Source organism: Schistocerca cancellata, chromosome 6 (genome assembly GCF_023864275.1).
Source record: "Schistocerca cancellata isolate TAMUIC-IGC-003103 chromosome 6, iqSchCanc2.1, whole genome shotgun sequence".
NCBI lineage: Eukaryota > Metazoa > Arthropoda > Insecta > Orthoptera > Acrididae > Schistocerca > Schistocerca cancellata.
Genome location: NC_064631.1, coordinates 607,383,624 through 607,399,394, shown reverse-complemented (window position 1 = coordinate 607,399,394; position 15,771 = coordinate 607,383,624). Strand labels below are relative to the sequence as shown.

General features: G+C 39.1%; 1 protein-coding gene across 1 annotated transcript in view; it reads left to right on the top strand.

Moving 5' to 3' along the window:
• LOC126088449 (piezo-type mechanosensitive ion channel component) overlaps positions 1-15,771 on the top strand; it is a 724,612-nt gene that overhangs the window by 411,655 nt on the left and 297,186 nt on the right. The window contains exon 22 of the mRNA XM_049906591.1: positions 13,092-13,293. Within this exon, the coding sequence (XP_049762548.1) occupies positions 13,092-13,293 (202 nt within the window). The remainder of the gene's footprint in view (positions 1-13,091; positions 13,294-15,771) is intronic.

Sequence of the window (15,771 nt, the reverse complement as noted above, 5' to 3'; positions counted from 1 at the left end):
CATATTTTTCAATGATAAAAATAAATGGAACATTCTAAGTCAGGGTGGTAGTTCTCATCTTCATTTGTTTTGAGATCATTGTAAAAGTTGTGGAATGTGGGTGGAACAAGTGGGAGAATATCCAAAACTCTTTATTTTTTTCTTTAGAAATTGGTAGTGTGGCATGATATAATTTTCCAGGCTGCATTCGAGCACCCATCTTCCCTCTATGAATGTACCTAATTGAATGAAATGGCTTATCCTCATTGAGACTCTTTTTGAAAAACACTATACCATACTCTTTTTTTAAAAAACAAACCATTTAACATTTCGCCACTTAAATTTATTTCCCTGTGTATCTTTCTTTTGAAGTTGTAAGGTGTCTTTCAGAACGCCATCAAAATCCAAGAAATCAGTATGTGACAGTTGAACAACTCCAAATTTCCTTTTCCGACCAGCTGAGCTCGCCAGTTGACACCAACCATGCAGATGAGCTAATGGTGCTTACAGCTTCTTTTTTTTGTTTCTTGATCAGGCCATGGTAAGCATCACATTATAAGTGACTGTGGCTAGCAACCATGAATTTGTGATCAACTACATTCAGATTTGGATTTTCCTGCATGGCGAACAAGAACATTGCAATCATGTGAGAGTTTTTATCCTGCCCTCTGCAGGTGTCTGATTATTGCGTCACTTGTTTCACTTCTGAAGGAATTGACATCAGTTCCTTGAAACACACACATTGTGATCTGATTTCCCCTGCAAGCACCCTCTACTTCATGCCACATGTAGCAAGTTACACTACACTTACTGATTTTGTGTGTGGTCAAATTGTATGTTCACAGTGGCTGTTTACAAAAAGCAACTGAAGTATTCAGGAACACTGTCAGCAGATACTGTTGTAAGTCAAAAGTGTAACATAGCATCAAACTGTCTGAGCTGGAACGTTTCTTGTCTTTGCTCGCTTGAAGATACACATTGTCTGCTTCAGTGTGACGAGCAGCTAACTTGGCATCAATTTCTTCCATGGAACCATCTTTCACTGATGCTGATTTCTTTCTAAAATGTAAAACATCATATTTGTGACACATATACATTGTAGGCTCTTTAAATGTAATGTTCATCTTATGGAACTCTCTCTCTCTCTCTCTCTCTCTCTCTCTCTCTCTCTCTCTCTCTCTCATATATATATATTCCTCTGAAAACTGATCTATCCTTGCCATCACAGTAGAGCTTGTACAGTCTTTCTTAGACATAAAAACTGACCGCTGGCCGGCCGCCACAGAGGCTAAGTCTGAGTCATTCACTTAAGGTGGCCAATAAAACTGACCGCCCCTGACAACTCTTAAGTCCAGCCATCTGCACAATCTGGCAACACCGTAAGATGCGGAAGTGTTAGGAGGAAGTGTTGTCTACTTCCGAGATGTCGTCGAGTTGTGTGAGCCCATGGTCTAGTGGTAATCGTCGTGCAGTCTGCAATTATAGTCGACTGTTCTCGTCCAACTGTAAATTTTTTTTACCACATTTCGGTCCTCGTCTGAAGTTATCAGTCTGATTGAACATCGAAGATAATTCACTTCACATTCTACCCACCAGCAATAACAAGTACTTCCAGAAACAATTCCGCAGGACAGCTCGTGGCTGCATCGCGATCGTAACAGCTTATGCTTGAGCGTTTCCTCGTGCTGCAGTGGCTACCGGCCACTGGCCAGACGCCACCCGCCACCCACCGCTTGAAATCCGGCACCGCCCATGTGAAAGCAGTGCGACGCTGTCAGTGTATGTATCATCTGTCATTTTCAGATTTGAATTTCTAGTTATTGTCTTGCAGTTAAGCATTGGATTTTGCATACTTGAAAATCATGAACTACGGTTAAGCATTGTAAAATTGAGTCGCAAGTGGAAATAGGTGTAACATCTGCAACACAGTAGTTACTTTTGGTATAACAGAGGGGTGAATGAAGAGGAGGCAGCTAGAAAGATTTGAACTCTGTGTGGAGCAAGTGCTTTTGGGAAAAATACGCCAGATCATTCTGGTATGAATGATTTTCCACATTAAGGAAGTCTCGACTACTGAAATATGTGATGGATTACCATTTAACCATCATGTGATATTTGCATTCAACAGGCAAAGTGCAGAAGTCTGGTGTAGGAGTACTGCGTGCTCTAATTCGAAACAACAAAAGTCAATGGAGTGACTATTATTGAACGTCATCAGGTCGCTCATTGAGCATTCCTTTGCAATACTGTTACTGGTGACGTGTTATTATGCCTTTATCATTAACTTTCTAAGAAGAAATGGAAGGCTGAGTCCCACCAAAAGACTTAATAATGTGAACATAATATTTTACATCTTATAGCTCCAAAAGTGTGTTTTGGGCTACGAATTCTGTCCCAAGGGGTGTGTGCATCACAGCTGGAATTTGTTGCCAACAGCTCAGACACCTTTCGGTCACAGTGTAAGAAAATCGAGCAACAAAACTACATCACCTATGCTACTGCATGATAACTCACTCTGTTGATTTGAGAAACAAAACTATCCAGGAGATTGGTAGGAAAGTCGTCTCTCAGGCACTTGTATTGATAGGGAAGTCCTCTCTCAAGCAATTGTCCCTCTCGTCATACAGTTGTAAAATTTTACCTTTCCTGCTCTTGATCGATCAATCATCAAGGCAATTCATTTCTAGATGAAAATACTCTTAAAACTACACTGGTTTAATGACATCGTTAGAACAAGTAGGTTTCTACGGGCGTAGAATTTGTAAACTACATTAGCATTGTCAGATTGTTTTAGATATTGTGAAAAAAAAAAAAAATTCTGCTGCTGATTAATTTCTCCTTGATGATTACTGTTTTATTCAGTAAACTAATGAAAAACTCTATTAAAACATTCACTATACTAATACAAATTAAATTCAGCTTACTACAGAAACATCACGACGGCAGCCTATCTTAATAAAGCATTAAGTATCTGTAAGACAATTGAGCCTATTTTAACATGAATTAGTAGGATATTACCGACTTTTGACTTCGAAAGGTCTGTATTTACTTCATTTCCTGTATCATTCGCAAATATTATGAAAATGTGGCAGTTCATAGATAAAATTATGTATTCACAACAACAAAAATATTCACAACAACAAAAAATATGTTGGCAGAAAACAAAAGTGTTTGGCTACAGTTGCTGTAGCACGTATCAAGAATGTGAGCAATCACTCATTGCTGTAGCATAGGCTAGGGCAGAAAGAAGTAGGTTTCCAACAAAGTAAACGATGAGAGACATCACTGTCACTTATTAAACAGGAATTGTTCAGAAAATTACAACTATTTCTAGTGAAATGAGTAGGTTGATGCAGCTCCAGTCCGGCACTATCACTGAATTGCCAATCGAAATAGACAGCCTTGTTAATCAATTAAATATCAAAGGACAGAAGTCCAGGCTGTCATGGGTGTTAAAATAGAACAACGGCGTCAGATGGAAATTTGTGCCTTACCAGGTTCAAACCCGGATTCGTAGTGTCTTTTCTTTCAGACATTTCTGAAAGAACAGACACTATATATATATATATATATATATATATATATATATATATATATATATATATATATATATATATATATATATATATATATATAAAATAGAGGGAAACATTCCACGTGGGAAAAATATATTTAAAAAGAAAGATGATGAGACTTACCCAACAAAAGCGCTGGCAGGTCGATAGACACACAAATAAATAAACAAACACATAAAAAATAAACAAACAAATAAACACAAATAAACACAAACATACACACAAAACTCTAGCTTTCGCAACCAACGGTTGCCTCGTCAGGAAAGAGGGAAGGAGAAGGAAAGACAAAAGGATATGGGTTTTAAGGATATATATATATATCTAAAAACAAAGATGATGTGACTTACCAAATGAAAGTGCTGGCAGGTCGACAGACACACAAACGAACACAAACATACACACAAAATTCAAGCTTTCGCAACAAACTGTTGCCTCATCAGGAAAGAGGGAAAGACGAAAGGATGTGGGTTTTAAGGGAGAGGGTAAGGAGTCATTCCAGTCCCGGGAGCGGAAAGACTTACCTTAGGGGGAAAAAAGGACGGGTATACACTCGCGCGCACACACACACATATCCATCCACACATATACAGACACAAGCCAGGGAATGTAAATAAAACTTAATGGGGTCGTTGTGGGGGTGTTGTGAGGGTGACATGGTATTAGAAGGTGGAAAGTTTAAGATGAGGTTGAAATGAAAAAGAAAGATAGAAATATATGGGGAGAGATAAAGGTGAACTAGAAAGCAATTGAAGATCTGGTATGAAAAAAGGCGAAAAAGTGTTGGTTAAGTTGATCTTGTATTGAACTTGGGTTGGTAGACAGCGATGTGCAAAAAGGTTAGGTGGTTGTGTTGCCGCTAAATCACGTTAAAGGACGGAGAAATTCGGGAAAGTTTCGGAAAAGCGTATTAAAGGAGTGGTGTTGTGGTGAAAGATTACGAAAATGGGGCTAACAATTGTAGAAAAAATGACGTTAAAACCTGTGGGGAGCGGATAAAATGACGTTAAAGGACGGAGAAATTCGGGAAAATTTCGAGAAAATTTCGAAAAAACGTATAAAAGGAGTGGTGTTGTGGTGAAAGATTACGAAAATGGGGCTAACAATTGTAGAAAAAATGACGTTAAAACCTGTGGGGAGCGGCTAAAATGATCAGTGATGTGCGAAAAACGGAAGTGGAAATAAAGTTAAAGTTATTAGAACTAGCCGAAATGGTGGTTAAATACGTGAAAGCAGCTGTTATTGAACTAGAAACGGTGGATTTTATAGCAGCGGTAGTGTTGAAAGCGGAAAATAAAATCTTTTGGTTATGGTTGGGAAGTGGGTTACGTATTGTTGAGCATATATATGGCGGGATAAAATTGTATAGTAGATAACGGTAAAAGGGGAAGGTGAATACAAAGTGAAACTACTGGTAAAAACAGAAAGAGAAAATAAAGAGAAAAAAGAGAAATAAGACGACAGGAAAGATTTCGAAATGCAAAGGCGACAATAACAAACGTAATTGTTGGGTTCAAATTAATGATATGGTTGTAATAGAAGGAAACATTCCACGAAGGAAAAATATATCTAAAAACAAAGATGATGTGACTTACCAAATGAAAGTGCTGGCAGGTCGACAGACACACAAACGAACACAAACATACACACAAAATTCAAGCTTTCGCAACAAACTGTTGCCTCATCAGGAAAGAGGGAAAGACGAAAGGATGTGGGTTTTAAGGGAGAGGGTAAGGAGTCATTCCAGTCCCGGGAGCGGAAAGACTTACCTTAGGGGGAAAAAAGGACGGGTATACACTCGCGCACACACACACATATCCATCCACACATATATATACAGACACAAGCCAATATGTTCTGGGTGTTCCAGGAGGAATAGTACATATTTTAGCAGGTGGTAGTACAGACGAATTGCATAAAAAATTCCATTTAGATGCGTCCACTTTTTATTGAGTACAGAGATACAGCTGTTAGTACGTAACCCTAACAAACTCAAAGCAAAGGCAGATGAGGATGTTCAAATTTGATTTTCAAAAATTCCCCCACCAACTGCAATGCACATTTGACCTCTCTTGATAACACCATGTGTAGCTCTTCTGAGGTCGTCTTTGCGTTATTTTATGAGGGTTGCATTATTCATAATCTGAATGATCAAATCGGCTCTTGGGTTTACTTTTTCTTTGTAGACTTCGACTTTAACCATCCCCGCACGCAAAAATCCAAAGAGATAAGGTCTGGGGACCTCGGAGGCCAAGAAAAGTGCCCATATCTACTGATCCATCTTCAAGGAAATGTTAGATTTAGATAATGTGTCACCTGACAAATAGAATGTGCAGGAGCCCCATCATGCTGGAGGAACATACGCCTTCTTGTAGCCAAATGAAGCCCTTCCAATAACGCTGGAAGCTCATTTTCAAGGAAGTGTAGAAAAAAAGGTTCAAATGGCTCTGAGTACTATGGGACTTAACTGCTGTGGTAATCAGCCCCCTAGAACTTAGAACTACTTAAACCTAACTAAACTAAGGACATCACACACATCCATGCCCGAGGCAGGATTCGAACCTGCGACCATAGCGGTCGCTCGGTTCCAGACTGTAGTGCCTAGAACCGCTTGGCCACTCTGGCCGACAGGAAGTGTAGACAACTGGATCCTGTAAGGACCAACATATGAAACAAAAATGCGTTGAACCCAGCTATATGTATGCCATAAAAATTGGACGTATGTTATATGGCATTTTTTCTGCAATTTGCCTATACTGCCACCTCCTACAATATTTACTATTCTTCCAGAAACATCCTGTGTAGTGGCCGAGCGGTTCTAGGCACTTCAGTTTGGAACCACGCGACCGCTTGAGTCGCAGGTTCTAATCCTGCCTCGGGCATGGATGTGTGTGATGTCCTTAGGTTAGTTAGGTTTAAGTAGTTCTAAGTTCTAGGGGACTGATGACCTCAGATGTTAAGTCCCATAGTGCTCAGAGCCATTTTGAGCCATCCTGTATAATTATTCAGCTCTCGACGGGTCATCAAAAGTCTTCAGTGCTAGACGCACGTCATCTCGGAGATTCGAGTCCTCCCTCCGGCATGGGTGTGTGTGTTGTCCATAGCGTAAGTTAGTTTAAGTTAGATTAAGTATTGTGTAAGCTTATGGACCGATGACCTAAGCAGCTTGGTCCCTTAAGATCTTACCACAAATTTACAAAATTTTTAATCCAAAATACTGCATCTCGGTTCTTACAATAGCGCAATAGGTGCGCACTGGTTAGAAGTAACTGAAGAGAGACTCCAACTCGGATTGTGGTTAAGGACGAATCCCAAGTGCATGGCTACAAACAACTGGGAGCGGAAACTTAATGTCATCGGAACCTTGTTGAAGGACCACGACATGCAATCGTTAGACTGATTGCAGAAAGTTTAGTTTATAAATACATACATACTTCGCAAATTATATCATGTCGCAGCAGTCTTACCGATACCGCAGGTTACCGTACATAAAATACTAGCTGTAGCATCTTGGTACATGAGGAAAAAAAATATCTTCAAAGTACCCTTCCACACGGCGACTTTTCAGAGGCAAAACGAAGGACTTGGAATTAAAGACATGCTTTTAAACTAATACATGCCACTAAGACAGACATCACGAAACTTCTGTTCCTCTCGTTAGATCATGGGAACAGAAATGCTCCTGTTAATGTAGCACATAAAGATGCCAGGCTATATTACGTCCGAAAGTACTATGGCGATTGGAGCTGTATAATACTTCCACCAGCACAAACCAACACTAGAACCGTCTATGATTATATTACCAGACATCATCTTCACAACCCAATTCCGGTAAATTAACCTATTAAAAACTGGATGAACGCCTGTAAAACTATCAATAATAAAATTCTACCAACTAGAGTCAGTGCCGTATGGTACGACGTTGTAAACGAAACAATACCCACAGCAGAACGATTATAGAAAATCAAATTGAGACCATCTCTATACTGCGACAAATGTCGGCTTGTAGAAACTGTCACATACATCTTCTTATGTGAAAATAGAATCAGAATTTGGAACTGCACTAGGAAGAAATTAGCACTATCAACAGAACTGCAGAAAGTCGTATACCGTTAACTGAACCTTGCAACCTGACTGTAAATGTTACCCGTTCACAAAGAATAACAGTTATTCATGGCTTCTGGGACAGTTTGTATTTTACGTCTTAACAAACAGAACTTCGAACTTAGAGTACATGTTTTATATTGCAGAAGAACATTTTAAGCTGAAGAAGAATAACAAATATAAGGAATGGATTCAACATTTTTTATCTAGTGCTTTATGTGGGCTACAAAGAGGTGGACAGTTTTATTGATTAGAAGCAGAATACTATTCATTCACTTTTTTTTATTCCTGGAATCTTCTTTTATGTTGGCTCTAAAATCAGCACTGTTCTAATTTGGCAAAACCCCTCTGGCTCTGAAATTTCTTTCATTTGTTGAAAAATATATGGCTTCCTTACAGACCTCATATGCATCCAGTGCATAATAACTTAAATTGTGAATATATTTCTGAATGAATGTTTGTTACGCATTTTTCCGTCACCCTTTTCACTGTTACAAGTTATGTTCTACAAGGAACGCACGCCATTGGAGGCGGCAATCTGTAATTTATTTTACCTTAATTACTACTTCAATTTTGTTCTACAATTTAAGGCATATATGGGAACAAACATGGAATACATGGGAATAATGCAGCTACTCAGTGACAGGCATGGGGGAGGCATTGTGGCCAGGCCTCGGATCTTTCGACCCCTGCCCTCTTTGCCTCCACCTACCTGGTGCTGAAATTCCAAAACTTAAAAAAAAATTGTGAAGTGGTCAGCATGTCTGTCCAGTACGCAGGAGGTCCAGGTTCGAAGCCCAGCCAGTCAGAAATTTTCATCTGCCGTCGTTGCTGTATTTCAACGCGCTGTGACAGTGTGGACACTAGTCCTTCGATATTTAAGATGCATTTGTTTTTGAGGCAATAGAGGTGATTTGTGAACATTTGTCTTGCCATCAATGTAACGGGAATTCAATGGCACACAGCCCTTAGTCATTGCTTTGTGACGGCGCTAACCCATCTCATATACATGCAAATCAGATTGTAGTGCATATTTAGTCCAATAACGAATGGTCAGTATACAAGTATTTAGGAACAGTAGAAGCAGGACTGCAGCGAACTGATCACTTAACCAAGTGTGACATAGAGTACCTGTGTAATGAGTCATTCCAGCTGCATAGCTGAGGGTAATATTTGTTAAGCAATTCACTGCAGAATTAATGTAATTCCTGCACGATGATCTCTCTAGTCATACTGTATCATTAGCAGCTCGCAAATGGAGTACTATGTTTGTTAAATCAGATTACTCAAGCTGTTGCCAAATAAAGAGAAGCGACGACGCCGGCTCTATGTGGTGGCTGGCCGGCGGTCAGTTTTTATATGAACTCTCTTACTTTCTCTACATGTGTAGAGCAATTTATATTGAGGAAATGATGTAATTTGATTTCTTACTTCTTTTAGTTTCTCAGGAGGGTTTTTGTTACCAGGTGGTATCTTTTTCGTGTTGTCTTCACTTAAAGTTCCAGATACATTAGCCTGTCGATTGGTAAGCTCAAATGTGATGATCATCAGGGACTCATCAAGGATATTCATGAAACATTCTCAGGAAACACGACATTGTTCTCCTGTTACTCAGAAATGAAATGAAATGAGTAACCATATGGCAACTTGCTTTGTTGGGATCCTGGGTCCTTTTCCATGATGCTGCAGGTGCTTTTGAGTCATTGAGTCTGACTACAAAGTGTACTGTTTTGTTTCAATCTCCAAGAGCCCAATATTCATTAAATATTTGTGTCCCAACCTTGTTCAGTTTGTCAATCATTTTGTCTAGTTTTTCTTTACATTTCAAGCTGCACATTTTTAAAGGTTTTGAAGCTCCAGCTTTAAATTCTTTCCCTTTGACTGTTATATTTTTGTGTCCCATATTCCACTTTTGTTTCCATTCTGCTCTTGCTTTTCAAGAATAAGTACCTTTCATGGCATTTGATGCAGACTTTTTTTTTTGGTTCAGCATTTATTTAGCCAATTTCCTGTGCAATACTGTCAATTTTCTTCCTTTTTGAAGGTCTTCCGGCAGTCACTATCTTCCACACATTTGTATCTTCATCCTCTCTTGACTCACTCTCTTCTATATCTATATCTTCATCTACATAGATACTCCGCAAGCCACTGTCCAGAGAGTGGCAGAGGGTATTCTGTACCATTACTTGTCATTTCATTTCCTATTTGATTTGCAAATAGAGTGAGGGAAAAACAACTGTTTGTATGCCTCTGTATGAGCCCTAATTTTTTGTATCTTATCCTCGTGGTCCTTACGTGTAGTGTATATTGGGGGAAATAGAACTATTTGGCAGTCAGCTTCAAATGCTGGTTCTTTAAATTTTCTCAGAATTTTTTCTTGAAAAGAACATCGCCTTCCCTCCAGGGATTCCCATTTGAGTTTCTGAAGCATCTCCTTAACACTTACATGTTGTTCGAACCTACCGGTAACAAATCTAGCAGCCTGCCTCTGAATTGCCTCAATGTCTTCTTTGATACGACCTGGTACAGATCGTAAACATTCAAGCAGTACTCACGAATAGGTCACACCAGGGTTCTATATGTGGTCTCCTTTACAGGTGAACCACTCTTTCTAAAAGTCTCCTAATAAACCAAAGTAGAGCATTCACCTTCCCTCTCACAGTTTCCACATGCTCATTCCACCTCATATCACTTTGCTACATTTCGCCCAGATATTTAAATGACTTGACTGTGTCAAGCAGGACACTAATAATATTGTATCCGAACATTACATGTTTGATCTTCCTACTCATTCACTTTAACTTACATTTTTTCCACATTTAAGGCTAGCTGCCATTCATCACACCAACTGGAAGTTTTGTGTAAGTCATCTTGTATCTTATTACAGTCACTCAACTTCCGACACCTTACCATGCACCATAGCATCATCAGCAAACAATCGCAGATCACTGCCCACCCTGTCAGTCAAATCATTTATGTATGCAGAGACCAAAAGCGGTCCTATCACATTTCCCCAGGGCACTCATAATGATACCCTTGTCTCTGATGAACACTCACTGTTGAGGACAACATACTGGGTTCTATTATTTGAGAAGTCTTTGAGCCACTTGTATATCTATGAACTTATTCCATATGCCAGTATCATCGTTAACAGAGTGCAGTGGGGCACCATGTCAAATGCTTTCTGGAAATCTAGAAATATGGAATCTGCTGTTGCCTTTCATCCATAGTTCTTACAAGGGAACCTCTCCATCGCACCCCTCTCAGATTTAGTTATAAGTTGGCACAGTGGATAGGCCTTGAAAAACGGAATACAGATCAATCGAGAAAACAGGAAGAAGTTGTGTGGAACTATGAAAAAAATAAGCAAAATATACCAACTGAGTAGCCCATGCGCAAGATAGGCAACATTAAGGATAATCTGAGCCCAGGAGCGCTGTGGTCCCGTGGTTAGCGTGAGCAGCTGCGGAACAAGAGGTCCTTGGTTCTAGTCTTCCCTCGAGCGACAACTTTATTTATTTTCGCAAAGTTATGATCTGTCCGTTCGTTCATTGACGTCTCTGTTCACTGTAATAAGTTTAGTGTCTGTGTTTTGCGACCGCACCGCAAAACCGTGCGATTAGTAGACAAAAGGACGTGCCTCTCCAATGGGAACCGAAAACATTAGATCGCAAGGTCATAGGTCAACCGATTCCTCCACAGGAAAACACGTCTGATATATTCTATACGACACTGGTGACGGCTTGTGCGTCACATGACAGGAATATGTTGTCGAATGGCGAATGGGTAAAAAGATTTTTCTAACTTGTCCGATTTAGGATTTCTTGTGGATGTGATAATCACTCCCAAAAAAGTGATGAAAACATAACGGACGGACAGATAATAATTGTCTGAAAATAAAAAATTAAAATTTTTCTGTAGAGGGCAGACTTGAACCAAGGACCTCTGGTTCCACAGCTGCTCACGCTAACCACGGGGCCACGGCTCTCCTGAGTTCACACACTCCGTAATGTCACATATCTTACGCATAGACTACTCAGTTTGTATATTTTGCTTATTTCTTCATAGTTCCACACAACTTCTTTCTGTGTTCAGTTTTTCAAGGCCTATCCACTGTGCAACATATAACTAAATCTGAGAGGGGTGTGATGGGGAGGTTCCCTTGTTAGTAAGTCATGTGAGAAAACAGCAACTGAGTTTCACACAAATGATGCTTTCTAAAACAATGCCAATTCGTGCAAATAAGCTTCTCAGTCTGAAGAAAGTTTATTATATTCAAGCTGAGAATATGTTCAAGGATTCTGCAGCAAATAGAAGTTGTGGATATTGGTCTGTAATTTTGTGAGTCCGTTCTTTTACCTTTTTTATGTACTGGAGTCACCTGCACTTTTTTCTGGTCACTTGGGACTTTGCACTGGCTGAGAGATTCATGATAAATGCAGGCTAGGTAATGGGCTAATGCTGTAGAGTACCCTTTGTAAAATGGAACTGGGATTCCATGCAGACCTGGTGACTTATTTGCTTTAAAATCCAGAACATAGTCTTAATCAATATTGCAATCAACAGATATATCTAACAGAGGATCACTACAGTTGCCTATTACATCCACAGTATCCTGGATTATTCCTAACTGTTTGTTATTAGCTCAGATGACACATGTGAGAATGTATCTTCCTGTTTTTCCAGGTTAACTACCATATTTCTCCTACTGCTTTCGTTAAGAGCTGAAATACATGGAAACAAGTTCTTTAGTAATAGGAAATTTTGACGGTGAAACAGCTACTTACGATAATATTCTTTCCTGTATTCGCTACTGAACATTATCAAGAGCACTTAACTGTTTCACCATTTTTGTCCTGTGTTAAAGATTTCTTTGCATGTTCTAATATTCTTAATGACCTAGTTGACATCTACAAAAATGTACCGTTCTTATGTTACTATTATCCTATTTTATTTGTGTGATTGAATAACCACAGACCACTGTATTATACATTGCTAGTACTGAGAATTAATCTGTTTTCGTAAGCTAACCAAATGTTTACAACTTCAAATAGTACTCACAGAGGTAACAATAAATCATAGATATTCTATAATGGTAGCACACATTGTACCAAAGACATTAAGTCATCACCTGCATCATTTTCCTTGACCAGGTCAAGGAATATAATGAGACTTTTACTACGTTGGACTGCAGCACTAATAGTATAAATTGACTTATACTGTTTTCCAAGATAGATATCAACATGTTTACTTGTACTGTTACGACTAAATGCCGTATAGAATATTGTATCCAGTTCAGACTTAAACTACTTCTACCAAAAGACTGAAATCCCCTCCAGGACTCCAACTTCTTTTGACCATATTCTAACTTATACTTTTTTTCCTGGCAGCCTAGAATTAATGGTCTGTCATTTTGATGGCGGCGGCTTGTTTCAGGCTTGTCTCATGGCTACTGTGGGGCTGATTGGAACACGTCTGGATTTTTATGCAGTTTTGTATTCCTTCTGGCTGTGCCTCTTGTTTGCAATGAGAAGAGAAACTGCAGCCAGAATCTGGATATTCTATCAAATTTTTATAGCTGTACTCTTACCTGTTCAGTATGCACTAGCAGTTGGTTTGCCACCTGGTCTATGCCTGTGTAAGTACACTTATAAATTAATGTTAACTAAAAGTTGACCTACAAGTAAAGAAAATTGAGATGAGTTAGTGATAAGTTTCCTGTTTTATTATACTTGTAATTTGTTTCTATTTTAATATGTGTTACCTGTGAGGAACAACTTCTTGAGCTCCCTATAACTTTAAGACAGTGAAAGCTGACATTTTCACTTAATATTTAAAAAAAAATTTCTTTTTGTGTTTTTTGTCACAATATATTACTGTAGTACAAAAATACATTCAGTCTTCTACTTGTCTCTTCTTTGTAGGTTGTGTCATGTTAATTTATTTCTTAATAAACAAACAGTATTTTCTTTGAACAATGATGTTCATCAGGGATCAGTAGCAGAACCCACATGGGAAGAAGTTAAAATTAGTATCAAGACTCTTAAAAACAATAAAGCTCTGGGAGAAAACAATATTACAGCAGAAATGGTAAAATATGGAGGAGAAAAACTAGTAAGTGTTTTGCATGAGATTACAGTGGAAATATGGCAGAAAGAAAATATGCCAAAACAGTGGAGTACAGCAGTGGAGCACCGCAATTCTCTTATAAGTCCCGCAGTTAAGTTTGTCATGTTTCTTATCTATGTACACATAAGAAACATGACAAACCTGACTGTGGGAATTATGGAAGAATTGCAATGCTCTGTGTAGTATGTAAAGTATTAGGAAAAATCATGACTGGGTGGTTAAGAACATAAGTAGAAATATCTAGGAGACTACCAGTGTGGTTTCAGAACTAATAGATCCATTACAGATCAGATTTTCACTATTAGACAGATCCTTGAAAAATGTTACGAGTATAACATCGATGTTCACCCCCTGTTCATTTATTTCAAACAAGCTTATAATAGTATCAAAAGGGATCAACTTTGGAAGGCAATGCAAGAGGCAGGAGTCCCTAACAAACTTACAAGATTGGTTCAAATGACTTTGAGAAGAACAATATGCAAAGTAAAGATCAAGGGCACTTTATCAAAGGCATTTGAAGCTAACCAAGGACTGCAGCAGGGTGATCTGCTCTCCACTATTCTATTTAATGTTGCCTTCGAGAGAGTAATGTGAAATACACAAAGCAACAACCCTGGGGGAACACTGTGTAATAGAGTGACTCAGGAGCATGCATATGCGGATGATATTGATTTGTTATCCAGGAGGAAACAGGATCTGGAAGAAAAGCTTGAAAAAGTAGGAAGATATGGTGCAGAGATGGGGCTGACCATTAATCAGTTAAAGACCAAGTATGTGTTAACATCTAGGAAAAGAGATAATGAAGGAGAAAGAAGCATGACTTTGAACTGAAAAGAATATGAATGCTGTGAGAGCTTTAAATATCTTGGGTCTCTGGTAACAGATAACAAAGATATGAGTGAAGAAATACATGCAAGGATTGCAGCTGGTAACAGGAGCTACTTTGAACTGGTTAAAGTGTTTGAAGCAAGAAGCTTTAGTAGGAATCTGAAACTGTCTGTGTATCATACAGTAGTTAGACCTGTGGTGATGTATGGTTTGGAGACCTGGACTATGACACAAAATGATGAGGAGTTGTTACTGAGATGGGAAAGGAAGATACTTAGGAAAATTTACAGGCCAGTGAATGGTAGGGGTTTTTGGAGAATCATAAATAATGAGATCAGAGAGTTGTACAACAAACTGGATATAGCTATAATAGAGGGAAACATTCCACGTGGGAAAAATATATCTAAAAACAAAGATTCTGTAACTTACCAAACGAAAGCGTTGGTACGTTGATAGAGACACTAACAAACAAACAAACACACACACACACACACACACACACACACACACACACACAAATTTCAAGCTTTCGCAATCCACGGTTGCTTCATCAGGAAAGAGGAAAGGAGAGGGAAAGACGAAAGGATGTGGGTTTTAAGGGAGAGGGTAAGGAGTCATTCCAATCCCGTCAGCGGAAAGACTTACCTTTGGGGGAAAAAGGGACAGGTATACACTCACACTCACACACACACACACACACACACACACACACATATCCATCCGCACATATACAGACACAAGCAGGGGATTGGAATGACTCCTTACCCTCTCCCTTAAAACCCACATCCTTTCATCTTTCCCTCTCCTTCCCTCTTTCCTGATGAAGCAACCGTGGGTTGCGAAAGCTTGAAATTTGTGTGTGTGTTTGTGTTTGTTAGTGTCTCTATCAACATACTAACGCTTTTGTTTGGTAAGTTACAGAATCTTTGTTTTTAGATATATAACCTGGATATAGTGACAGAAATAAAGAATAAGAGACTACGTTAGTTGGGACACGTAGAAAGCATGGTGGAGAACAGCATAGTCAAGAAAGTTTTCAAAGGAAAACCCGGTGGATGTCGTATAAGGGCAGACCAAAGACCACATGGCTAGACAATGTACAGGACTTGAGAAGGATGGGAGGTAGAAGATGGAGAGCCAAGGCAGCCAGCAGAAAAGA